Here is a 27,791-nt window from a genome sequence, read left to right as displayed (position 1 = left end):
GTGAACAAATATCACCAACTATGCTTCGCAGAGTGCACAAGCGCTGGTCTCACGGTTAAGGATGCATAGAACAGAACGGTGGGCATACTGAACATGTCATGGGAATGTAATTGTCTTATGAGTATTAGCTCTCCCCTTTCTTGGTTATTAAAGAATACGTAATGCGAGATGTTACAAAGCTTGTTTTTACTTTATCCTTTAATTCGAAACTTGATACAGCACATTTCACAGCATTTTACACATTACATATCCTAAATCTATTCACAACTTCAAAACTGTTGCAGGTTTTGGAAAATAACCTTACCGTTGGGTTTCTCTTCGAACGAGGATGTTGTTTATATGTCACACGACCATGTGGCTATTTAAAATAAACAAGTTGATTCCAAGATGGCGGCTACCAAGATGGCGGACGACAACCTTAAACACGTCATTATGTTTCGCCCTTCCCACCAGCATTGATCGCAGTTGACTTTGGATCAACTGCATAGACAGTTTATCAAATATTTAGCCCAATCCAGAGTTTGTATTTCACTTAACAAAATATTATCTTTCAATTACTTCGGACATTTGGACATTTTCCAATATGGTAAACGAAGAAGTTGTGGAATTTTAGTATTTCATTTAAACAACTACCAATATCTATGTCAAATTTTAACTTGTTAATAATTACCTCCTAAGTTCAATAAAATTATAAATAAGTTTGATGTTAAATTTCGGAATTTTAGAATTTAGAGCTAAAATTTTCTAAAAGTGTGCGGTTTATGAAAAATTGTTTCTCTATAAAAAATTATTGTGTTATCTATTTTTCTATAAAACGACATCAAGTTTATCTCTTTATGTTCAACCATAGCGAAGATATTGCTATTTTTATCTAGGTTTTGTTCATTTGGCACTTCCGGCGGCCATTTTCCAATATGGCGGCGAAGGTCACTTGGGATTTCAGGGGACTTTTGGTATGTTGTTTAATACGCCATTCCTAACATCTGTGCCAATTTTCAGCTTGTTACTAATTTGTTCCTTTCTTCATTAAAATTTGAGCTTCATTTACTGCACTATAGCAGAAAACGTGAACAAAACCGTGATTGGTTCTCTTGAGGATCCTTGTTTGTTAGAGTATACATTTTAGCTCCTTTTGAGGAAGGATCTTGTCAGATGCTGGGCGTACCTGAAAACCTGTTTCATCACCGTTGGAGATTCTTGAGGATCTTCTGAAGCATTTTCTATACGTTTGTCTTGCACATGTTGATATAACTCTTTGAACAATTTTCGTATATTATCCTCACTTATACACGCGCTCAATGATGTGACGCCGTCGCTTGTTTAATCTCTTATGTTTGGGTGACGTTTCAGGAAACTCTGTGAAACATATTAAATTTATCAATAATTATGTGATAAATACAAATGTTACAAATTAACATAGTATTACCTTCGAAATCATCTGAAAAGACGGATTATTATTAAATGGTAAATATATCCTCGTGTATGAAAATAGCAATTAGCAAAATAATACAGATATTTTATTTATATATTTTTCCAAAGAAAAATTTAGTTTTATATAGCATTTTAAACGTCATGGCTAAATTTTAGAACCTGTAGCCTAAATAGACTCAAGAAATCAAGTGCTAGTCTTACTTACAGTACATCATTGTGACTGTAAAAGTTTGAAACGGAAGCACCACAACCCAAAATGACCAAATGGAGGTAGTCTACAGTGACAGTGATGTTCGAGATAGCAGTCAAGATATAAAGTAAACACTGTTTAAAGTTTTAAACATTATCCTATATACTGAAATAGAAATATTTCAGAAATTTCTCTTACCTTGCTAATCTATCTTCCTCTTCCGTTGTCAGTACTGATGATAGACTGAAAGTTTCTTTGTGTCCAGGACTCCTCCTTTTAAACTGAATATTTGCTCTTGGAACTCCATACTTTTTGGCAGCTAGCCTCACAGGAACTCTTTCATTTGTAACTTTTTGAAGTGCGTTCCTGAGAGCTTCAGATGAATATTTTGATCTCATTGGCATTTTTATTCAGTGATCAAATATCTGAAACATCTTACTAGCAATATTGATTACTCGTATAAGAATATTTCATTACAGCATTTACAAAATTGAAAAATAATTATGAAGTGATGTAACTATTTGAAATGGTAGCTATTAGCCAGACTAATGACAATTATTAGCCACTCCGGCTATATGTATTTTCTGTCATGAAATTTCTGAATATTTTTGTATTTGTATTTTCTTTGTTCTTATATGCGCACATAAGCGTACATATGGAATATTAGTTGGTACATAGGTATGAAGGCTACATTCGATGTCACACTCAGACGTTTCACTGGATACACTTTTGGTCGTTTTTCATTGACTGATATTGTGCGCATACAAGTTGATATTGCGCACACATAAAGGCACATATGACTCACATAAAAACAAACGATGCTTCATCTTATTCACAGTTTCTATCTTATTGATTTAAATGCGCGCCTTGAACTACACTGAAGTGCATTTGCAATTACCATACATATTGTGTTATTTTCTGCACAGACAGAAAATTTTATGTGTACTTAAGCGCACATATAGAATTCTACTTGACAATTAAAAATGAAGTCGTAATTCAAATATCATACTTAGGCGTTTCCCCGATGGACTGCACTTTTATCATAGTTTTCATGTGTTTGTATGTGCGCACAGAAAATGATATTGAGCGTACATAAGGGCAAATATGACGCACATAAGAACAAATGTTGTTTCATGTTTCTATCTTAGTTCATTGCTTTAAGTGCACCCTTTCAACTTCATTGATTTACATTTTTCAATACGATACATCTTGCGTTTGTTTATGCGCACACTAAAAATATTATTTGCACTTAGGCACACATATGGAGTATTACATGCTGCAGAAATCTCAAGTTGTTATTCTTTGATTTAGAGCAAGTCATGAGTTTTCTGTACATTTTGTCTACGGATTTTCTTCGTTCCTGTGCGCGCACAAATGGAAATTTTATGCGCACATAAGCGCACATATGGAATACTACTTGGCACAAAAATCTGAAGTCTGGATTCGAATGTCGCACTCAGGCGTTACCCTGAAGTGCACTTTTCTATCATCCTTTTCGTGTGTAAATATGTGCGCACATAAGTTAAAACTCCGCGCACATAAGACGCACATAACAGCCGACTATAAAATATCCTACTATTTGAATGTGGGGGAGGGAGGTAACGGACCTTTCAGAATTACCAGCCATAACTTCTCATGTGATCAACTCACGCCACCAACTCAAGCAGAACAAATGGCGAACAGATACCGCATCATCATGATGAAGTGATGACGGAGCAAAAATAAGTGTAACGCTTAATATTTATTTTCGTTTTCGAAATGGCCAATTACTGTCAGGGGGCCAATAATTGTGTGATTTCCCCTACCTAGTCTCTACGTAGACAAAGAATTGAATGTGAGTCTTATTTATTTCGTTTCAAAATGTACATTCCAAAATGGCCATTTCTAGGTTTTTAACCTCAATGTTCAGAGCTTCTCTTTTCGACGTTCTAAAGTACGAGTATGTCTTAATGTACACAGAACACAGGATGTTGTCCATTCCATTATGTTTCATATGGTTTTAGTTTGAACTAACTATCCTTAAAACCTAAAAAGTTACAGCGTTTAACGGAATCCTCTGAAAAGTCCAAAATACGCTCAGGCGCCTATACAAAATGGCCGCCACAAACAAACCTGTACGGCTAAAAAATAAATGAATACCCGTTTTAAACTCCCTGAATGTGGTACAATCTTAGGTACAAAAATTAAAAAATAAATGAAATTTGTCAGCAACCTTTGACCTGGAAATGGTCGATTTCATTTGGATTGCTCCAGGTACTTTTCACTAGTGGCATGATCGTTACTTCCTTGTGGCAGTGAGTTCATTGACACCCTGTTATGTGTATGTGTGATAAATTATGAAAATCGACGTACATCAAGGATCACGCATGGCCAGTGGCGTATTTAGGGGGGTGGCTTCCGGGCTTAAGCCCCCTCCCGAAATCTTAGTGTAGTAAAGTAAATGAAATATCTTGCAGAACTTTCACATTTCCAGGCAAATCCCCCCCCCGAAAGTTAGCAAAGCCCCTCCCGAAATAAAATCGTAAATACGCCACTGCGCATGGCATACAATTCGTGTAAGCATAATCTGTTTGCAATATCACTTTACTATTGGTGGGTGTGTGTGGGAGATTGAGCCGGCTCAACCACTTGCCTGCACCACTGCTCCGTGCCAATAATACATTGGCTCTGCTATTTATGCAGTTTGTAGATATTGAGTATCGTTGAATTTTCTCCCTACTAATGCCAATCAACTCTCAACTTCATATAGATACGAAGAAATAGATCTGTTTTGCAAGGAATAATGCGCAAGTTATGACGTATTAATCGCTCCTGAGTTACGTACAGCCGTACTATTCCTTATAACAGCCATAAAATTTATAGCTCATATATGGGTAAGAAGCGCTCATTGTGTTTCTCTTAATGAAGGCTTGAAATTTAATGACTCTTGATAACGGAACTTCCCTTCCCCAGACAAGAAGCCTCTTGTGTTGCATAGGTTCGTCGAGTGAAGCACTCTGTAATCTCTTTCCTATGTAGGATTATAAATAATAGTACAACAGCAACCTCAACAATGAAGCACAGAATAGAGGAAATAACGTCATTCTCAAAAGGGAAGAGGAAGAAAGAGAGAAATGTCTTCACTTAAGTAAAGCTTTCTACAAATCTTGAGCTTTTCTTTTCTTCCCCGTCATTCAGACGAGTACCTTGATACGTTGAAGTGGACTTTATTAGCGATCCCAGAAGCAATTTTCGTCCACATTATTAGCTTACGGCTGTAGCTTCCTACACGATCTCTCTCTCTCCTGTATCTGGTTTCATTAATGTGCTCTATTCCGTATACTGCATTATTCTACTTAAGATCTATAGGCTACAATATTGCTGAAGCAGAAAGAAAAATGTCTAGGATCTCTGTAGAACGATGAATTAAGCAGTGAATAAAGTCAGTACTTGCACACTAGCCAGACAATGCTGTGAAATATAATCCATTGATATTTCCTGCAATATTTTGATAGATTCATAAGAATTGAATAGGTTTACAGTGTCTAACCTTCCATGGTAATATGAACTACTATAAGATGTATTGTAAATATGTCGCAGAAATGCAACGTTGTAAATAAACTATTGTAAGTCGTGTGTACGTAGTCTCAATGTGCCAAGAAAAATACATTAATTTGTTTGATTATTGAAGTTACAGTATATTATTTACTCATGTCACAAACTACGTACATGAATGATCCTCCATCAAAATTTTGATTCCAAGCTGCCGCAACACGAACGTGTGAAATTTTCTAAATCCATATACGTTTCAGTCCACATTATTCTGTATCAGCTTTCATAGCCATCCAATTTCTGCAATAGAATTTTACTTACAGATATGGTTAAAAGGTTGTCGGAAAGATACAAGGAATTTCCTCGTAGGAGTATGCTCTTTCACCTCCTCATCCCTTTATATTTTCTATTTTTTGCCTCATTTCCTTATTCGTTATTCCTTATGCTATTTATTTGTGAGGGCTATCCTGGAACCCGAATGGTACAATCATTCGTATGTAGAGTTAATATTCCATTGTTTTGTATCTGTAATTTATCGTGAATTGTGAATTTGATTTGTTTGGTGGTTGGTTTTAAGTTTATCATCCCTCTTCAGCACAAAGGCTATATGTGACGTAAACATACTGTGTAATGTAAGATCCGAATCATATAACCTCTTGGGAATCAAACCCGGGTCTTCCGCCGAAGAAGCATATGCTAACCATATAATCACAAAGGTAAATTGTGAATAAGTACAACTGTAAGGAAAGAGTAAAACGAAAATGTATGAACGTAGAAAGGAGTACACTTACTTCATTCCTTTATCAGAAATGGAACTAACGTATCATTTATTGCAATTTCAATGTGTTCATGACTAAATCATACGTGCGTGAAGTTGTGTCGAAGTGGGTTCTGTAGCGGATTAACGTTCTTCCTTGCAAAGAGACATGTGCAAAGATACATTCTTGGAAAGTTAGAACAAGGAATAATATTTGCGAATATATCGTAAACATTAAGGTATAATTGTACTGGGTCGAATAATCATGTAGAAAGTAATATATACGTATTTCTCAAACTAGAGCTCGGACACACTGTTCTTTCAGGAAGCTCTAGTGTAGGTTATTAATGCCTGGAAGTTCCCATATCTTAAGTTGTCTAATTTTCAAACTTTGATTCGATGTAGCTACAGATGTTAGTGAAAATACATGTTTCCGATTAAATTTTCTCACTATTGTTTCTATGGCAAATCCGTCTATTTACAAATAGTTTTAAGCGAAATACAGCCGTTACCGCTTAGAACGCAATCCCTCTCGCTCTCGATCTCCTAGACACTGATGATTTGGCAACTTCTGAGATACCTCTCTCTACTACTGCCAACAGAGAGAAACGTGTAACTGCTTACACGCCCATGTAGGTTCCTCCGTAACAGTGTGCTAGAGAGCCACGGCAGACAGCCAAGCAGGTTTCCTCTCTGTGGATCGGTTTCCGAAGGTGGAACGAGTAAATCGGAGTTAAGAACAATCACATAGCAGCCATTTTGGGGCTATCTGAGAATTTGAGGGCATCATTTCGTAGCGCTTTGCGTCAACGCAATGCAAAATTTGTGTTTTAATTTGCGATTCTTGTTATTGTAGTGATAATAACTTATTGCGTTGTTTGCATTGAGTTGAATCCGCTGATTTTGCGCCAATTGTTAAGAAATGAGGCACGCAGATACCGTAGTATTGTAGATTGGAGAATGTGTTAACTTCTATTACTCTGTTGTGCATTGTGAGTAATATCTAACGGGAAAATGAAATGCTACGAAGAAAACTATCAATCTTTATTTTTGTTAGAAAGTAAATTCATTATAGAATCTTATTTGTAAGGCTAAAATTAATACAATAATGAATTTAAGAAGAAATAACAAGGTTGGCTTTAGGATTTTGATTTTGGGTAAGGCCGCTTCCTCGCTTATTGATACATATACACATTTGATTGATTAATAACACTAGGAAATTACTTTTACAGTAATGGTTGGTGCTATTTGTTAAACAATTGCCTACCATTAATATAAATAGTGAAAAATATATTTACTCTTTATTGTGTCTCTTAGCGTTCATATATTTTTCAAAATTTTTTGGGTATGCCCGTGCATACCTGGCCTACCAGCTAAAGCCGCCACTGCCAAATAACAAAATCATTATACATATTTCATGATGCAAATTGATGAACGAAAAATATTGTATGAAATAAGCAGGCACATTCCGTAACCGTTTGCGTTAAATACAACGCAAAATTTGCAATTTAGGTAGCGATAATAGACATAACAGGTATAATGACTTCTGTATTGTTTCGCTACATTGCTATACTCAAAATTTTTGCGAAGACTAGCACGGAATGACAACCACGTCAGTGACAGAGGCGACTCTTGAGGGAAGTGGTATTGGTAAAAATATTTTACGAACGCAATCCGCGAGAAGTTAACTGCGCAAATGTATGATGAAATTTCATTTACGGTGGAAAACGTTAATGGTCTCAAAACAAAAGTTCAAACAAAAGACACCAACCACTTTTTGTTCATTGTTATGCATATTTTGTATATTATTATTATTATTATTATACAAGGTCAGTGGTAGCCCATACCTTCAAACCAGTATACGCCACTGTTTTGTATAAAGTGTAATAAAGTTACAAGGATACATGCTAGACCTCCAATCCAACGGAACTCTGGTTCGATCATCCATAACGCTGTTTTTTCTAGAGGTTTCAGGTTTTCCTCCTTGTAACGACCCTGTTCGTTAAATTATTTTTTCTTGTTTATTTTGTTCTTTTGACATTTCTAATTTTCACATTGGATATGTGTTTCTTATTTCTTGTTTTATGTATATTTTTCTAGTTTCTTAATAAGTTTTATGTGCATGACCCTGGTTTTATGTACAGGCGTAACTACATTTTATGCCCCCCCCCCCCGCAAATGAATACCCATGGCTCCCCGTAATTGTATCCAAACTTAGCTATATTTCTATATAATGTGTTAAATACATGAACACACTAAAACTTTATACATGAAAACCACGTTCTCATATAATTTATTCAGTAAGCTTTAAAATCTCCTCAATAACTTTTATATATGATCATTCTATGCCTTCTAAATAGTAGTTTTTTTTTTTTTTTTTGCCATCATAAATGTAATATTAATAAACGTTTCTATCATAGAACCTAATACCAGAAATTGGCTTCGTACCTTACTCGTTTCTTGGCTTTCTCATCAAGACGTTTATTATGTTTCCACTGATCATAAGCAGTGCATGATGCAATGTGATCCTGGAACTTACTATGACCTTTGAATTATTTATACCATCTGCCTATGCTTGATTTCGTTTTCTTCAACAGCCAAAAGGATTACAATAAACTATATTATTTATTGGTGAGTAATATAGTCAAGTTAGAGGTAACTTTTGCCTATAGGTCCCCAGTGTTGAGTAATATTATTTGGAAAAACTTATATTGTGTACGTCTTTCGACAATAGAAACAGCACAGTCCAAATTATGATTCTTGTTTTAGAAAAACAAAAGAATTATCAGTATATCACCATCTTGAAAGTAGCCATTATTAATAGGATTATCACAGTTTAGGAGATCATGGGAAATTTCTGGAACTACTACTTCCACTAGTGCAGTAGTTCTCAATGTGGAGTTCGCGGACTTCTGGAACGCCTGGAGATTGAAATCGGTGATTTACAAGGAATGGGGACATAACCCTCAGGATAAGTATTTGATGTCATAATACTGGGACCAACAGTGAGTTATATCAATTTCATCAACCTGCAGTTTTTCAAGCTGACTTCAATCAAGCTTTCCGCATTCTTCTGCTTTGTTTCTATAAAGCCCTGACGTGTACTGCTCTATTTCCAGAATCAGCTTCTACAGAATGGACTTACCTTACTACTACTCTTTCATCAGGAATAGAGTATGAGTCCTCCACGACTGATGTCTCATCAGAAGTAGAGTAAAATATTCAACTTTCAGGTAACCTCTCCCGAACAGTGAATACTATTAGGTGAATGCATTCGTTCTAAACTCCTCTGGGTGAAAAATACCTAGGTAACATGTTGTTCAGAGATCATTTTCTGCTTGAAGTAAGGGTCTTTCAAATAAGTTGAAAGAACACTGAGATCACAAACGGGAAGCAGTTTTAGTAAAGCTATGGAATTACCCACGTTGGAATCATTAACAGTGTAAAGCGATTCACTTGCCTCCATTAGATAAGTTTTCAGTGCCTCCATTAGATAAGTTTTGAGTAAAGAATTTCAGGGAATTTTACGCAATGAAGAAATCTCAATACATTCCGCCACTTCTCTTTTCCCATGAAATCTGTGTATGAAGTATACATCACCAACTCTGTTTCAAGTATGCTATTTCTGTTAGTTGAAGGAGGCACGACTTGTGTCATATTGTTATGTAGCATCCTTTCAAATGCTTTCCCGTGGTTAAATCCTGTTTCACGTTCTAACGTAGAATGATGGCTTGATAACGAGGGGAAACAGAGGGCAGCAAAAACAAAATGTGCTGACTTCTTAGAAGGAGAATATCGTTTATGAGCGAATTAGTTTCTCGCTACTACCCGCCTAATTTTAAAAAGTCATTGAGCGATTGTTTGATGGTACGAAAAGTCATACTACTCTCGAAATAATTTCTGCTCAGGTTTAAAAATTTTTTGTCCTGAACGAGCCAGGCAATAGTGCTCTTTCTATGTTCTTGTCGAATGGTGTCATACTGTTCAACCTCCTATGATATCCGTCTTAGGCACATCAGGAAGTTCTTATTTCTGTTAGTGTGCTCGATGTCATCGCTTCGTAACTCTCTATTTCTCTTCTAAAGTCATTTACAAAGATCACACTAGATTAATCACATCAAGACATTTTTATGCCCCTCTGATACCTGTGCCCAGGGCAGGAGCCCTACTTGCCCACTTTAGATACGCCTCTGATGTTAGCTGTTATTTTCTCTTCCCGAAGTCTTCTACACTGCTCCACAAAACTTAAGCAACTCGAAGAAAGTGGCAGAAAATAAAACGACACTATCACTGCACCAAGTATAATGAACAAACCGACGGTCCAGATGCACAATGCAACACAAGTGAAGACGAACAATACAGTTAGAATGTACAGAATGACCAAAAAGTTCAGCACAACAAGACCTCAACAGGTGAAGCTGGATTGTGCGAGGGCATAGGCAGTCAATATGGCGTGTGACCACCACGAACAGCTATACAGGCACGACATCTGGCCTCCATGCTGCAAATCAGAGTGTTGATCAAGTCTTGCGGCAGATGTTGCCACACCTCGAGGAGAGCTGTTCCCAGGTCAGGGAGAGTGCGTGGTGGTGGACTGTGCTGCGCTATTCGCCGTCCAAGAGCATCCCACACATGCTCGATGGGATTCAAGTCCAGCGAATATGCAGGTTATGTAATACGCGTAATGTCTTCGCTCTCCAGATAGTCGGAAACAAGATGTGTACGGTGTGGGCGGGCATTGTCATCCATGAACAGGAAGTCTGGGCCAAACGCTCCGCGGAAATTGCGCACATGTGTATTCAGAATTTCATTCCGGTACCGTTGTGCTGTCAAAGTGCCATGTTACACAATATGGAGGTCCATTTTCCCATTCAGCATAATTCCACCCCACACCATAATGGAACCACCGCCATAGACGGCCGTTCAGCAATGAAGTTTGGATGATAGCGTGTTTCTGGCTCCCTCCACACTAAAGTCCGACCAGAATCAGACGACAAACTGAATCTCGACTCATCGGAGAACATGACACGCGCCCACTGGCGTTCCCCCATGCAACATGTTCCTGACACCATGTGTAACGCGCACGTTTGTGCTCCACTTTCAATGGCGCACACAGCACAGGCCTTCCTGCATACAGTCCTGCTCTGTTGAGCCGACGACGAACAGTTTCACGACTCACGCGTTGTTCTGTAGCCTGAAACAACTCATTGGCCAGTTGAGAGCGTGACTCTTGACGGTTACGTTTGGCAGAAATTGTGAGAAATTCGTCATCGACTGCCGACGTCTTCTTCGGACGGCCTCCTCCATGACGTCTACTGACTTCACCTCCATTTTGGAAGCGACCCCACAACCTTGACACAACGCTTTTGTTCACGTTGAATTCCTGCGCCACTTCCACTTGTGATCGACCCAATTCCAACCGCCCAATTATTCGCCTGCGGTCAAAGTCATTCAAATGTCGTCTATCAGTCATTGCAAGGTGTGCACCCCACACAAGAACCACTAACACAATGCTTGGAGCCTCGGACACTACTGGGCTGTGGTGTACGCCGCATGGCATAATTTGTTCACCGCGCTTGCAACGGTGCTGCTTATGCGATAGAACGTGTGCTCGCCTTGCCTGTGTGTCTCTGACGCGTCTCTGTGTATGTGCATGCCACTAACCAGTGCTGAATGGACCCCACACGTCGCTTATACCACGTTCTCTCGAGTTGCTTAAGTTTTGTGGAGCAGTGTATATGCACAAATATTAAATGTATGTATGGCGTATCAGCTGTGTTTGACTTAGATAGCTGCTTTTAATCCCTTCTGGCGCTAATGGCATTTTTTGGTTATTAGTAAATAAAATAATTTAACCAGGTATTTTGACTCTTTTCTGGCGTGATGTCCAGGGGCGTCATTTCAGACTTTCCTTGAGGGGGGAGGCAAAAGCACCACTGATATAAGACTTTTACGTTTTGCATTAGTATATTAGTAGACAATCTATTAAAGTATATGTATTCCTCAAACTCTTTGGGGGGCAATTGCCCCCTCCTGCCACCCCTAAATGACGCCACTGGTGATGTCCTACTTGAACAAAATATTGGAATCTTCAGAATTAATCCAATTGCAATGGCGAGAGTCTCTTGTCCGATAGATTTGCTTTCAAAACGTCCCTTGTCCATTTTTTAGTTTCAAAATGTCTCTTGTCCAAATTAAATACCTTTATTATTCATTACTTGTGTCTTGAATAATGGAATTTGTTTATAAAATAAGGCAATAATGGTTTAAAGAATTTCTACACAAAATCTTACAATATTTAATAACCTTTTAAAATAATTATTAGTTTTTTTCGATTTGCCAAATTTTTTGTTGGATGGACAAGGGACGTTTTGATAATAAGCTCCACACATAATAAGCAATATCCGATTTTATTCTATCAGCCTTTGCATTTGACGTTCATATATCATCTGTCATTATCCTACACAACATAATAGACTGATAAAGGTTTAGTTTAATTTATAAAAATACAGGTCTTCTAGTAACACGAATTGTGACAATTAAATAATGAGATTGATTTTATTGACGGCAAAGATGAGAACAGAATCCAAACAGCAACGCATTCCAGCCAGCGAGTGAGACTCCTCCTACAATCTGGCAGGGCTGCAGCGGTGTTCACTGTATGGATGATCTTAGATTAGTTTTGTGTTTACTGGGTTAACTCATCAAATTTTAATGTAGTACTTTCAGTTCCTGGTACGCAAGACATCATTCAAACTATTTACAGAAATTAGAAGTTCTTAAAGTCGATTGTTATGGATAATGAAACATTGTATTTTCACTAAAATTTAACAACCAAATGCCAAAGTACTGAATGAAAGCCACCATGATCATCAAAAGTATGTATGGTACTTGTACGACAGCTAGGCAATTGTTCCGTACGACAGCTAGGCAATTGTTCCTCATGATTTGTTTCTGAGGGTCAACATAATATCGCTTCATGATTTCGAGTATTCTGGAACGCCTTTGGAAGAGTATTCACTGAGTTCTACTCGAGTATTGAGCACCTGCAAATCTGTTCGTTCTCTATCTATCCACCTACAATGCTTTATTTCCAAAGCACCAGTTGCCATGGAAAGGAGCTCCTTGAACAACATTTTGAACACGCTATAACATTGAGTCTTTAGGCTATACCACAAGCAGACTTGAAGAAGTAGTTGTAGTCTTTGTAGATCTTGCTACTTACTGTTTCGGGATAGGAGGGATTCATTTTGAGACTTCTGTTTACTTTTTGTTTTACATATAATCTTCAACCATGTACAATCATTTTATGCAGGATATTTTTTCTGTGTAAATACAGTAACTTTACTTTCATGTAAATTTTATTTATAATGTTAGATACACAGTAATGGTATTGTTCGTTTCTTTAAGTTCTCTGAAAATAACTTACTGTTTGAGATTTTTGTGTTGTTCTCACACTACGAGGGTAGTCCATAAATAAGTTTCCTACAGGTATTACCCATATGCTTATCCTCGAACGTTAACATTTCACGTTGAATTAGACATGTGTGGTCTCTATTTCTCTGTTTAGTCATCATTGACCTTAAGATACTTGTCATACCGTTGTTCTAGCATCAAGAACGCTTGTTCATAAAACCTCGTGTCCTGCATATGAAATAATCGCCGGACGGCGTTTTTCACCTCATTTCTTACAAAGTACTTTTTACTAAAATACTTTTCTAGACAGGGAATAGGTTCAACTCACTGGGTGCAAAATCCGGACTGTAAGGAGGTGTTCAATGCGTTCCGAATCAATGTTATCAACATGTTCCACTTTTCTTCTAGCTATATCAGGTATGGCGTTATTTCGAGGAGAATGACGTCTAATGTGAGCATGCCAGGTCGTTTTCGCTTGACTGTGTCCTTAAATACGTTAGAGTTTCATAGTACCGTTGTGCGTTGACAGTTCCTTTTTAAAGGAACTAAAGTAGAATTACACATTTTATGTCCCAGAAGACGGTAGAATGCTCTACCTGCCGATGGAACCACTTTGAATGTTACGAACTGGTGGACTGCGATATTTCAACTCCATGGATGATTATTTAATCTCTGGTATGTAGAGGCGGACAGAAAACTTTCATTTCTGTGGCAATTTCCGTAAAGAACATTTTGTCCTCTCGCTCATATCGCAGCAGATTCTATAGAGAGTGGGTATTCTCGTTGACATGTGATTAGGAAACAACTAGCGAGACACTCCCTGCGCCGAGCCTTTCGGTACTGCAGTACATCATGAATGATTGCATGTGCTCATGCATGTATATCGCTAAGCTTTCCGGTAGTTCCATTGACATTCAGTCTCCTGTTCACTTGAATAACTTAATCCAACGTTTTCTACACTACCGTTCTGTACATTCCCGTCAATGACACTTTATCTTCCTCGAAACCATCTAATTTGTTTTGATACGATGGGGACCATAAACAGATAAGGTAGTGCCATGGATTTTTGGCCATGCGGTTCAACTTGTACGTTCATACTACAGATGGTGATCAGAAAAATAAAAACACCTGTAGTTGGCAACACGTCAGATGTATGGGTTGGCAGTGATGTCGTGGAGCCCGCAGCGCAGGACCGCTGGTGGTGGTGTGTTAGGTCGGTCTCCATACTACGCCAGGCGCAGTGGAACAGCAGTGTCCAGTGCCTGCAGCAGACGGAGGTAGTGTAAAATGGGAGACCTCTCAGATTTTCAAAGAGGGCAAATTGTTGGTGCGCGGTTATGTGGAGTGAGTGTGACGGCAGTGACTACTGTGTTAGGTGTGTCGCGTGGGACAGTGTCGAAGGTGATGACGGCCTACACAACACATGGGAAAACCATATCGGGGAAGCGGAACAGTGGGCGGAAGAAAATCATGAGTGATAGGTCACGCCGGGTATTAAAGCGCATTGTCACGCAGAACCGTCGTGCCACTGCGGAGCAAGTGACGGAGGAACTCAATCAGCACCTCCCCCACCCTGTTTCGACAATCACAGTCCGCGCGAATTACATGACATGAACTTGCGGTGTCGTGTTGCACGGGCCAAACCGCTCATCAGGGACCATAACGCTTGCGCACGCCGCAGATGGTGCCGCGACCATGCAACTTGGACCGTTGAGGACTGGAAACGTGTGATATGGTCGGATGAGTCATCCTTCACCCTATTTCCAACCACGGGCCGTGTTTATGTGTGGAGAACGCCCAAAGAAGCTTATGATCTGCAGTGTCTCCGCCCAACTGTGAAACATGGCGGCGGCTCGGTGATGCTGTGGGCCGCCATATCATGGTTTTCATTGGGTCCTGTGGTCACAGTTAGCGGACGAATCACTGCCAACGCTTATGTCGCAATTTTAGGAGACCACTTGTATCCTATGGTCCGGATGTTGTTCCCGGACAATGACGCCATCTTCCAGGATGATAATGCACCCATTCACACAGCTGGCGTTGTTGCAGCGGGGTTTGAGGAACATCGGGATGATGTTCAACACCTCCCCTGGTCCGCCCAATCCCCAGATCTCAACATAATTGAACATCTGTGGTCCGTTTTGGAAACATGACTCCGGCGACGATTTCCACCTCCATCCTCTCTCACAGAAGTGGCCGATGCCCTGCACGAGGAATGGTGTAAAATTCCACTTGCTACCATTCACGACCTCTATGCCTCCATCCCACGTCGCATCAAGGCTGTTCTGAAGGCGAAAGGTGGCCAGACACCATATTAATCTGGTAAGTTGCAATTTCGTCCAGCTGTTTACATTTTTCTGATCACCATCTGTACATCAATGCACACACCTTCGTTCTAGTTCAGGATTGCAACACAGCACCATCTGCCATTATGGTTGGGCTCTTTTTTGGCAACTGTTTCCTCAAAGCGACTATGCCTACGGTTAGTGGCAGGTTGTACTTATTATACGATAATATTAAGAGCATTAAATCACTATATAATATACAAATAAAAAAACAGTAATACTTATTTCTGGACCACATATATTGCTGGACGTTAAAAATACAACACTAAGAAGTGGTGTTGACCTCAAATATGGCAGACATAGATTAAGATACAAATGTGAAATTTTACGAGTTCGTGCGATGCGTGACAACACCGTAAGAGCCTAGTAGGAAGTCCAAAAGTAAGTAGTATAGGTCGACGGCGGAAAACAACGAGGCATAAAGAGGATGAAACCTTGGGTGTCCTCCTGGCTTACGGCGAGCCAAGCTTGTGCGACATGCCACTAAAAGTTATCAACTTTGGCTGAAGAACGTTTTCTTGCGAAATGTTGTGTAATCGTGGACCAAACATGTTCAATCTGCAAGAGAACAGGTGAACACACTGATAAGGAAGCAGGATTTTTGGGTCGTTACTTTGTACTATAACAGGATAACAATCCCAGACATTCTCCCGCTTTATGCAGTAGTTATCTGCAAAGCAAGTAACAGGCGCATATCATCACAACAATAGAATAACCGCCATTAACGATTTGTCACCCATCGAGCTCCTGTCGGATGAACTTCACATGACAGTCGGTGAATATATGCCAACGAATACTCAATATCTTTGAAAGGTTCTTCAAAGCTGTTGTTAAAGTTGTAAAATTCGGAAAAATATATCTAAAAAATGTTTCGGAATAGTAAAACTCCTTTCAAGGCTAAGGATCGACTCTTCGATGAACGCAAACATTCTCTATAAATTTGTCTCAATGGAAAAAGGAAAGGTATTTTCGCTTCCTTATGTGAACAATGATATTTATTTTTCAAAGCAGGTTCTAGGAATGGGAGTTTGTATGAATAGAGTGAATTTTGTCTGGAAACTTCTGAAAAATAAGTAGTGTGCTCGGAGTTTTGACAGTGACTGCATATAATTATTAACAGTGCAATTTGATACGGATATAAAAACTAAGTAATGATAAAGAAAAGTTAACTAGTAAAATAGAGAGACATAGTAATTTCATAATGCATTGAAATTCAAGTATTCATTTGATTCCGGTCGTTTGTAAAGCAAATGACAATTCATTCGATCATATATTCAACAAAACATACAACTACAGTTTAACGAAAAATCTGAATCATATGTGTTCTAACCGGGAATCGAACCCTTGTATCTCATGCGGAAGACGTGTTTACTAACCACACATCTTCGACTCAAGCTCTAAAATGTCTTGTGACATTCCACAAGTTCAGCGGGGACTCAATGTACTTAAATCCGTGTGTGTGTGTGTTCTCCGACGTAAACCTACCCTACGATTTTGAATTACAAATCTAACATACATATTTGTCTGTGGTTTCGCATGCTTGCTTTAAAATTTAGTTCAAGAATATTCATTCGTTCACTTAAATGTTCGGGAAAAAAAAAAAAAGTTGACATACTGTATGTGTTACTAAATTCCGAAATCCTAAAGTGGATTAAGAATGTATTTTGTTTTTCTTCATAATAATTTATATGTGAGTGTCGTAAAGAAGACACAATCCTTCGTCAAAAACATACTGCGAAACGATGACACCCTTGAAACGATATCAGTCGTTCTTTCCTCCGCGAAGCAGGTCTTTCCTCCTACGCCCACCTTAATCGTGTGGAGCGCGCAAAATCAGCACAGATCTGAAGAGCTTTCGCCCTCCCACCCACATCCTAATTTCTCTCGCCAGCTGGGCGCAAGAAGGTAGGTAGAAAGCAGCTTGTTTCCGTCACGTTAAAAGTTTATCTTTTACGTAAGATCAGGTGTTTAAGGGCTGTTGTTTGAGGCAAACTAACACGAGAAAGTGTCAAGCCAAACAAGTAAATAGAGGATAACAATAAGCATCGTGACTTACGCTGTGTTGCTAAATCTCTCATGAACATTAATCAAGGTTGCAAACTCCATATTAAAATAACTAAAAGTTTTGTTCGGTCGTTCGTAATTTCTACAGGAATAATTGTACATAATTATTTTTTATTTAATATTTTTCGTATTATTGGGAAGCCATTTGTATTTGCGACTATATTACGGAGCAACCCCTGGTCCAGCAGTTCATTTTGTTGTTGAACTTCCATTGTAGGATTTATTTTCGTATAATAGTCAGTATAATATATTCCGTTGAAAAAAATGTAGTATTAATTTTTGCAAAGAATATACAATATATCAATCAATATATAATATCATTACTTCTAATTTCAGGTCCATAAGGAATTCAAAGTCGAATCAAAGTCAATATGCTGTCCTCGTTGCTGTTGTGAAAAAAAGGTAAGTTTATTTGCAGTTTGTTCAACAGAGAAATTTTGTATTGCCTACAACATTGTGGTTTTGCATATCACAGTGTAAGTGTAGGGTTCTAAGCAGAAATCATGGTCATAAAATGGGTGTTGGCAGAAAGTTTCACAGGAGAGTTAAAAGAAAATTAAATTTATCTGTATTACAAATGCTGTGGGCTATATCGGTATATACTGAGTATTTTAATCCTACTTTGGTCTCGTTTTCGAACATCCTGTATATCAGAAGAAGCTACAAACTAAACTTTCTAGTTCTTCAGCCTACGAAGGACTATGGCCAACCAGATAACACATTCAACTAGGTTATCATGGTCAGTGCATTGGCTCCCGGACGCCATTACATCTGACTTAATTGGCCAGAGTCTCCTACCTCTTAACTCAGCTCCCCAATCGCCTCAAGATAGTGGGTGAACACTGAATGCATAGTAAAACCCCTCTAAATTGGACAATTGCGGTTCTCAAAATGTGTTTCCAAGTTAGGGAGATGTTCAAGATATAAAGAGTAAGAATATTTTTAATGGTATATTATGTTACTATAGTTGATTTAGTAGACTGTATGTATAAAATAGCGTATACTCTAAGTGTAGTTACATGCATTGAAGTACATGGAAACGGGATCCTCGTGGACGAATCACAAGAAAATAACTATCCCTTTTGTATGAAATGGTGAACTGAAGAAAAAGTGAGGAAACATGAGAATCCCGAGGAAGTCCACACATACACTTCGTTCGTTCACCACAGAACTCACTTGGTGCGAAGTAAAAGGACATAGCCGTTCAATTTACACTTAATATTTACGCGCATATAGACTCAAACTGAATGAAGAACAGATAAAAATTACAATACATTCACTTGAAACATAAGAACAAATCAAGATCTGAAGAAAAAGTTAGTAGGGACAGTTTATTTTAATGATTATCTTGCTACCCGTCCACGCATTTTCAATTGCTATTCTGAAACCGAACAAAATCACTAGTTCCGATATACGATCAGAAAGAAACATATTATATTGTTCAAGTTCCTCCAAACATTTCACAGCTCTTTCACTGCTGACTATTTGTGTAGTAGCTTCAGAATTATTCTCTTAAGTATTTATCTTATCTTGAGGGAAATGTTCCTTTTTCGACGTTAACAGCATCTTTTTTACTAAGTTGTTTACTGTAGTAGTCCACACCGACAGGCAGCTGCATTATAATTCTTACATCTCGCTTGTACTCTTACCATCTTGACAAGGAAAAATACAAAAAGAAAGTATTCTCAAGTTGAGAAAATGGTGTCAAGTTGAGAGCTTATAGTGTATATAACATGCAAGTAGTAGAGTCATTTCCAAGGATGTTATAAAATAGAGGATCTGCCCATATCTATCTTCATCCTATTAAATTAATGAAGCCAAAACACAACCGAGCATCGGCACGCCTGATTGGCTACTCTCGTTTCCGCCACCGTCTGATTGGTTACTTTCGTTTTCGCCATGATTGTTGGATCAAAACATTGAGATCTTATTAGGCGGAGTAGGCAGAGTAGGGGTGGCGAAACTGACGTCTGGCTTCCAATTACCAATGAAATATACCAATGAAATTATGCTAAATTAATTTTTTCCGATTTTTTGGATGAGAAATGGTCCGGGGAGAAATTTTTGAAAAATAAGAATTTTGCTTCAATTTCACTTTTTGACAGCATCATGGAACTAAATTACCATAACTTCCTTATTTTTGAAGTTATTGGGCTCATCCAGGTGTCAAATGAAAGCTTAATTTTGCTCTTTCAGTAGATTTTAAGTAACCTTGCGAAAGGTTACACTGTCAAACATTAAGGGGCATACAAAACACATTTTAGAGCTTTTACAAATTGTGTAATTGATCAAAAGTTACAACTATGAAACTTTTGAAACTTTTTTGGTACATTCATCTTAACACGTACATGGTATGGTTAAGAAATAAGGAGGGTGTGTTTTGTATTTTTGTAATTATTATCTTTTATGTACGGAAATATACGTCATATACATGACACAAGACATGATGACAGTCTTTCCTCTAAGACTTGCCATGTAATAACTATACAATTAAATGATCGACTTACAGTTGCAGCAGAGTAGTAAGTTAGCTATTACCTATCAAGTGTCTTTGAAGCTTGAAGATCTGCCTATCGAAAGTCTCCACTTTGTCACTTTCTTTTTTATCACGACAATGCACGGCTACACACAACAATGAAAACTTGGAAGTATCTACAGGAAAGAAGATTGTATTCGACAGCACCAAGCGCAATCTCTAGATTTAGCTCCATGTGACTGCCTTTTCAAAACTCAAGAAAAAACTTCGAGTACTCTGCTTTCAAACAAGTGAGGAGGCTATCTCAGTATATAAATGAACGAAATCGAGATTGACACTTGTAATTTGAGACGAGACCGACATCTTTGAGACTGGTCTTGGTCTTGTCTCGAATATTAACAAAAGTTACTGAAACTACCTTTACTCAAAATTTATTGCATTATTGATTTAACTATAAGATAATGGAACGATCGCAGTCGCAGCTCTACACTAGGGGGAAAACGAGCCGATTACAACTTGATTACTTGGTGGTATTAATATTTCTAAAATTTTCTTTTGACTGGCTAATAAAAGTCCTAGAACGATTCTTTTTCTCTACACGAACTGTACTTTGAGATGTAACCCAATATTTGTAATGAATTTAGGAATTCTGTGTTTGGGATATTGTAATTCTTGTCATATATGACCCTACTTGATTGACTCAGTCAGAGTCTTAGGCTAGTTGCCAGAAGAACATATGGCTCTTTCTAAGTTTTCTTAATTTACCATATTTTTCACACAAATTTTCAACACTGGCAAAATTTTCCATTTGGATGCCAAAATTTCTCTATAATTATAAATTTGTGTGAGTGGTTGTAGAACTTCACAGGTGAACTTCTATCAAATTAAATATCAAATAATAATAATAATAATAATAATAATAATAATAATAATAATAATAATAATAATAATAATAATATAAATGTTAAACCTACTTGGATGTTAAACAGACTTTTCTACCATGAAATAATGAACAGTATTCCTTCAATATCCTTAGTACCCATCTTTAATTTAGTAGTTGCTTTTTGAGCAGATACACGATAGAGAACGTTACTTTTATTAAAGTAGAAAATACATATACGCTTTCCATTCTGGTCAGGGCAGTATGATCTCCAGGTATGACCTCGCTATTGAGAGAAGATTTAGACTTCAGCCGCCTTTACCTCCTGATTCTCGCAGTTACCCGTTTGACGGAGGATGAGTGAACCCCTGAGATATGTTTAAACTAGGATAAAAACAGGAGAGTAAATCGCGCCCCGTAGAGGATCGAGACTGGGCTGTCCTATTGATAGGTAGATGCTTTACGTTGTCGGTAAGACGCTTAACTACCGGCTAAGCCATCGCAGCTCAAAGTGTTTTATTTTTCTAAAGGAGGTGCTTACTTCAGTTCCGGAAAAAGTAAACATTCTGATGGATTGTGCAAACTACTTACACATTGTGTGTTATATAATAAATATATTCTGATTAACGTTCTTCTTTTGACCAAACTTTTAAAGCTACATACTAACGTACGAGGATAAGTCAATAAGTATCTGCAATCAATTTTTATTATTTATTATCACAAAAGTACAATGTTTTAATTCATATCATTTTTCAAGGTAGTTACCCTCTTTTCAGTGCACCTGGTCCACCGTTGCACATGCTTTCTGATACTCTAAAAAAAAAAAAAAAAAAGTTTTTGGTTGCGCAGCAAGCCACGAATGTACCGCTTCCTTCACGTGTTGATCAGAGCTGAATCGACGGCTTCCGAGAGCATCTTTATTGGACCAAACAGATGGTAATTTGACGGGGCAAGATCGGAATTGTATGCAGGATGATCCAACACTTCGAAACGCAGCGTCTGAAGAGTTTGAGCGGTGTGGGCGGCAGTATTTGGACGGACATTGTAATGGATCATAAGAACGCCTTCCGAAATCGACCTTTGCGTTTATTAAGAATTGCAGGCTTCAACTTGCTTACCAGCATGTCACTGTACCTTTTACTGTTTATTATTGACCCCTTTTCCAGGTGGTTAATATTCCAGGATTATCTGTTGTGAGTCTCAAAACACTGTGAGCATCACTTGCACTGCAGAAGGTTGACTCTTGAATTTCTTCTTGACGGAAGATCCGGGATGCTTCCATCCCATGCTCTGTAGTTTACTCTCTGGTTCGAAGCGATGAATCCACGTTTCATCTCCAGTAATGATTCACCTGAGAAACGCTTTGCCTTCGTTAGCATAACAGTCCAGTAGGTGTTGACGGATTCTCACACGGTGCCGCTTTTGCTTTTCATCGAGTTTTTTTTTCGGAACTCCTCTCGCGAAGACTGTGAAAGTTGAGCCTACTGTGCATGGTGTCATATACAGAACCATGACTAATCTGCATATGGGTTGCTACTTCATCAACAGTCACTCGTCTGTTATTCAGAATCAAGGCCTGAACTCTTTCAATAATGCCATCAGTTGTTGCTGTAGCTGGAGCTCTGCTCTTTCTTACTTATTCATGCTCATTCGATCACTTTTGAATTGTTCAATGCACTGGTAATCACTTCGCTGTGGCAACACATTGTCCCCGCATCGTGCTGAAAGTCTTCTATGAATTTCCGCTCAAAAAACACATTCAGACCACAAAAAACGGATGACAGAACGCTGTTCTTTGGTGCACACAGAGAGTGGTGCAGCCAGGGGTGTAGCCAGCAGGTTTATGTAGGGGGGGGCGTCGTTTTTTAGGGGGGGCCAGTTACAATGTACAAAAACAAAAAAAGTGTGTTGCTGCTAGTGTTTTTGAGGCCTGAAAAAAAAGGAAAATTGTGGTTTCCTTCTGGAAAACTAAAAACACTATTTTAGCTTCTTCTTCTTCTTCTTCTTCTTCATATTATTATTATTATTATTATTATTATTATTATTATTATTATTTTATTATTATTATTTTATGTTTTTCTCCACAAATTACATTCAAGGTAGTTTTTATTATGCTTAATCATGAACTACTTCCCGGGACCAAAAGGGACCCACTTTTGTGCATAACTATAAAGGTAACCAAGAAAGTTCTGTCACTTTTCGTGGAGGTCTGTGTTAAATTGGTCCTCACACCGTGACTTGAATGAGAGTGGAAATAAGGCGAAGGTCAGTTGTTGGTGTTGGTATATCCAACATACTACCTGGTTGTGGAAATTCAGATACACCGTGAACTTGCGTAAAGACAGAGGGAACATGGGACATCCACAGAGCGTCATAAGAGCATGTATGCTGAACGAGTTCAAATGGAGGTCAAACGCCGCTGCAGTGGGACAGAAGCAGTGTTGGGAAGTAACGTAACGCAAGTAACGCGTTACTTGTAACGCGTTACTTTTTAAGTAACGTTTCCTAGTAACGCGTTACATTTTTTCAAAAGTAACTGTAACGGTAACGCGTTACAAATTTTTAAGTAACGTACCTAGTTTGCGTTACTTTTTTCGCGTTACATTTCAGATGAGTAACTACAATATATGTATTTTTTTTTTCGGAAACAAATGTTTCTTTCCTGTAAGTGAATTTCTCAGAATGAAACAATCGAGCATGAACTACGTATGTCAGTGACCGACAGTCATAGACACACAGAGAAACAGATAAGTTCGTAGTGTTACTTGCTGTTTTTGGAAGATGAGGACAGCCCTAGGTAAATCACGTGTACTGATTGCAAGAATCCTGGAAGATTTTGTCGTAGATTTTGACAGCTCCAAATCAATACATTCACTGAGTGAACTAGGAGTGCAACTATTTTAATTTGATTGTTTTTTATTATTATTATTATTATTATTATAAAGATGGAGAACTAAAGTATTTTACCGTTCGAACATTTGAAAGAATACTTTTTTCTTAAGAGCTGAGGATTGTGGTGGACAGAATTTAAAAGTAAAGTGTCTGAAGTACCCCGACAGAAAATATTTATCAACAACTAGGGTGGCATAATTAACGATTTACAGTAAGGTGTTAATATGAATAAACTGTGTTCTGATGAGCAGGCCTACTTTATTACTAGAAAATAGTTTGCTGATGGTATGTAATATTCGAGTTCTTTCAGATCAGTTTGCTTATCCTAGAGTCCCCTTGATTATAGAGTAGTGTAATGTTTCTCTACAGTATACTCTTTATTTTTAATTTTACATAACAACATTGTTATTATTATATAATTAGTTTAACAGAATAATAATAATAAGCAACATTTTTTTCTAACGTAGGGATGAGCACGAGTCAAGCTAAAACTCGACTCGACTCGAATTCAAGTTGAGTTTCGACTCAAGTCAAGGTAATATCCTCGAGTCGAGTTCCGAGCCGATTCAGTTTTTCGCGTCGAGTTTCGAGTCCAGTCGAGTTTGATAAATGGCTCGTTCGTTTTAAGTCGTCTTGCAATCATGGCCTGATTACACTGGAAAACGAAAGCCATGAGAAATGTAAGCTAAATAGTAATATGGAATACTTTTAGTGCTGCTCACGAGAGGGGACACGGCTCGCATCTCGTCTCGTCTCAATAGCGAGACCAGAAGAGATTTTTATAACAAGCTCAGCTCGGCTCGGCTCAACTGAGAAGATGGCTTGAGCCGGCTCACTTGGGGTGAACCATCGGCTCGAGTTGGCTTGGTGGGGATGAGCCATGTGTTCGGTTCGGCTCAACTGAGCCGAGGGCTCTTGCCGAGTCGGTTGGATGAGCTGTTGGCTCGGCTCACTTCTCGGTTCGGGTCGATAGTGAATGAGCGGTGAGCCGAGCTGCTCGAGTCGTTGACAATTCTAAACCCGGGCCGAGCAGTTTTGAAGATATTTGGCCAGTGCCCTTTAACTTTTAACAGTGTTTGGCTCGAACCCGAATACTCAACCTAGACCATCAATCCAAACTCAGAAGTTCGTGACGAATGTCCTTGACTCCTAGACTTCACGACTACCGAGGTTGGCAATCAACTAGTTTTTTAGTATTCAAATACAAACTACCTATCTTTCTTTTTATATACAGTGTTAATAATAATAATAATAATAATAATATAAGTTGTAGTAGTAGTAGTGTCATTGATAATAATTATACTGTCTATGTAATATACTTGAAGAATGTACTCGAAACTACACAGCGGATTTGGCTCGAGTCGACTCGAAACTCGATCCCGATTCGAGTCGGATTGGAGGAAATTTTTCGAGTCAAGTTCTCGGGTCGAGCTCAAAGATGTTTCTAGTCTAATCGAATGTCAAAGAAAACTCGCTTGTGTCCATCCCTACGAGTAACGCAGTATGGCATTTTATCAATGTTACATTGTATGAAAATGTTCATATATCAAGTAAAAATTTGTCCTTGCATTTACATAAAGCGATTCAGAACGTGCAATAATAATAATAATAATAATAATAATAATAATAATAATAATAATAATAATAATAGCGGTAGTAATAGTAGTACGGAAAATTTAAGTCATAATTTTTTCACATTTCTAAAATTTCGGACCTAAAAGTAACGGGTTAGTAACGCGTTACTTTCGAAGTAAAGTAACAGTTACTTTTTGGGGGCAAGTAACGCGTTACTAACGCGTTACATTTTAAGAGAAAGTAAAGTAACTTGTAACGCGTTACATTTTTACAAGTAACTTACCCAACACTGGACAGAATATATGCCAGGCATTTGGTGAGGGTGTCGTGACGACGCGGACAGTGCAGCGATGGTTTAACAAGTTTAAGAACGATGATGAAACACCCGAAAACACCACGTGCCGGAAGACCAACACATGTACAAAGAGGAACTGAGACTACAATTCAGTGTGAGTGAAGAAACCATTCGGCAGCACATCCATCAACTTGGGAAGCACTACAAGTTGGGTCGATGGGTCCCACTGTTTTGATTCCGGGCCAGAAGGGAACGCAACAGTCGCCTGTGTTTATTTACTGTTTCAGAGCCATTTCTGGACAGGGCGTTGACATGTGATAAAAAGTGGGTTTTATACGAAGCTTCACGGCGCCGTCATCATTGGTTAGCATCCCATGAACCGATTTCAAAACAGCCGAAACCAGCACTGCACCAGAAGAAGTTCCTTCTGTGTGTTTGGCGCATCGTGCATCGGGAACTGCTACCAGCTGGTCAGAGTATTAATGTAACTGTGTAGTGTCGGCAGTTGAGCTGTGTTCAAGAAAAACTCAAAACTCTGGAACCATCACTTCTGAATTGCAAACGGGTCCTCGTTTACAAGACAACGCTAAGTCCCACGTGGCTAGGATGGCTCAGGACACCATTCTACGCCTTGGATAGGAAAAATATTGCAACCACTATATTCCTCGGGTATTGCACCGTCCGATTATCACCTGTTCCATTCTTTGGACAATCACCTTAGAGGACGCCAGTTCAAATCCCATGCAAAAGTGCAAAATGCACCTGATACCTTCTTCGTTTCACGGCCCACCATGTTCTACCGCGATGGATTCCATGACCTTTCAGAATGTTGGGAGAAGGTCGTCGATGCTGATGGGGACTATTTTCGATCTTCGTAGGTAACATATCGATGTTCCAAGGTGGTGGGTGAAAAAGCAACAAAACTTTTCTTGGTTACCTTTGCATTTAAATTTAAGACCTTGTATACAGAACCTATCTACACAAGATTTATTTTCTTTGAAATTTCACTTAATTTCTTTACGGTTTCCTGACAAAAATATTTATTTATTATTCGTGACTAAAAAAAAAAAATAAATAAAAATTATTATTTTATTACACTGAGTAGAAATAAAAGAGAGAGAGAGAGAGAGTGAAATCCAAACTGAATAAAAACATTGTTTCTCACCAAATTTTCCATCCTCTATGTCTTTTAAAATACTAGTTAAAGCATATAAAAATATACTGTACTTACAAATCAGTTTAGTGCCTTTGTTTTATGGCTGTATTTATAGTACCTTGTTAAAAAGTTTGTCTTCACACTGTCAAATATAAATCGCAGTAAATTGAGTAATCTGCTCTCACAAAAAAGTATGCTATTTTTCGATCGGTATGGAAGAACAATATTTTTTCATACTATTTTACGGTAAATTATTAATTGTCAGTAAACTTTGTTACTTTTAAATGAATGAAGCGAGATAATTTTACTATGATGTTTTAAAAGCTGGTCATTTGGGGGGGCCAGGAAATCATTTGGGGGGGCCCGGCCCCGATGGGCCCTCCCTTGGCTACACCCCTGGTTGCAGCCATCTTTATTTTGCAACAGCGGAAAGCAAACTGGTGTGACAACGCTGCAACCTACCACAGATGAAGCCAATGGTGACATCTAGTGTCTTGTGAGCACACAATGCCGTAGAGCCAACCTGAAAAGAAATAGTAAAATATTGCAGTTACTTATTGACTCATTCTCTTATATAATTTCTTTTGATACAAGTAAAGAAGAAAAATCTAATTTTAGATATAATCATGGAGAAAATATAGATTTTCCACAACAACAACAACAACAAAAAGAAAATTAAATTTAAATCTCACACTACTGTGTTTAATATTATTAATCCTTATTTTGCATTTCGTTCAGCATTTATTCCCTTTTCATTATGCTTGAAGTAGATATTTATTTTTC

General features: G+C 38.2%; 1 protein-coding gene across 2 annotated transcripts in view; it reads left to right on the top strand.

Annotated features, from left to right (window-relative positions):
- The window catches only part of LOC145678448 (high affinity cAMP-specific and IBMX-insensitive 3',5'-cyclic phosphodiesterase 8B-like), a 1,074,619-nt gene that overhangs the window by 858,843 nt on the left and 187,985 nt on the right, over positions 1-27,791 (top strand). For both annotated transcript variants that reach the window (XM_081748585.1, XM_081748584.1), the window contains one exon: positions 18,071-18,136. In XM_081748585.1, the coding sequence (XP_081604711.1) occupies positions 18,071-18,136 (66 nt within the window). The remainder of the gene's footprint in view (positions 1-18,070; positions 18,137-27,791) is intronic.

Source organism: Thermobia domestica, chromosome 2, assembly GCF_964235325.1.
Source record: "Thermobia domestica chromosome 2, izTheDome1.hap1.1, whole genome shotgun sequence".
NCBI classification, from domain to species: domain Eukaryota; kingdom Metazoa; phylum Arthropoda; class Insecta; order Zygentoma; family Lepismatidae; genus Thermobia; species Thermobia domestica.
This window is presented reverse-complemented; position numbering and strand designations above follow the sequence as displayed.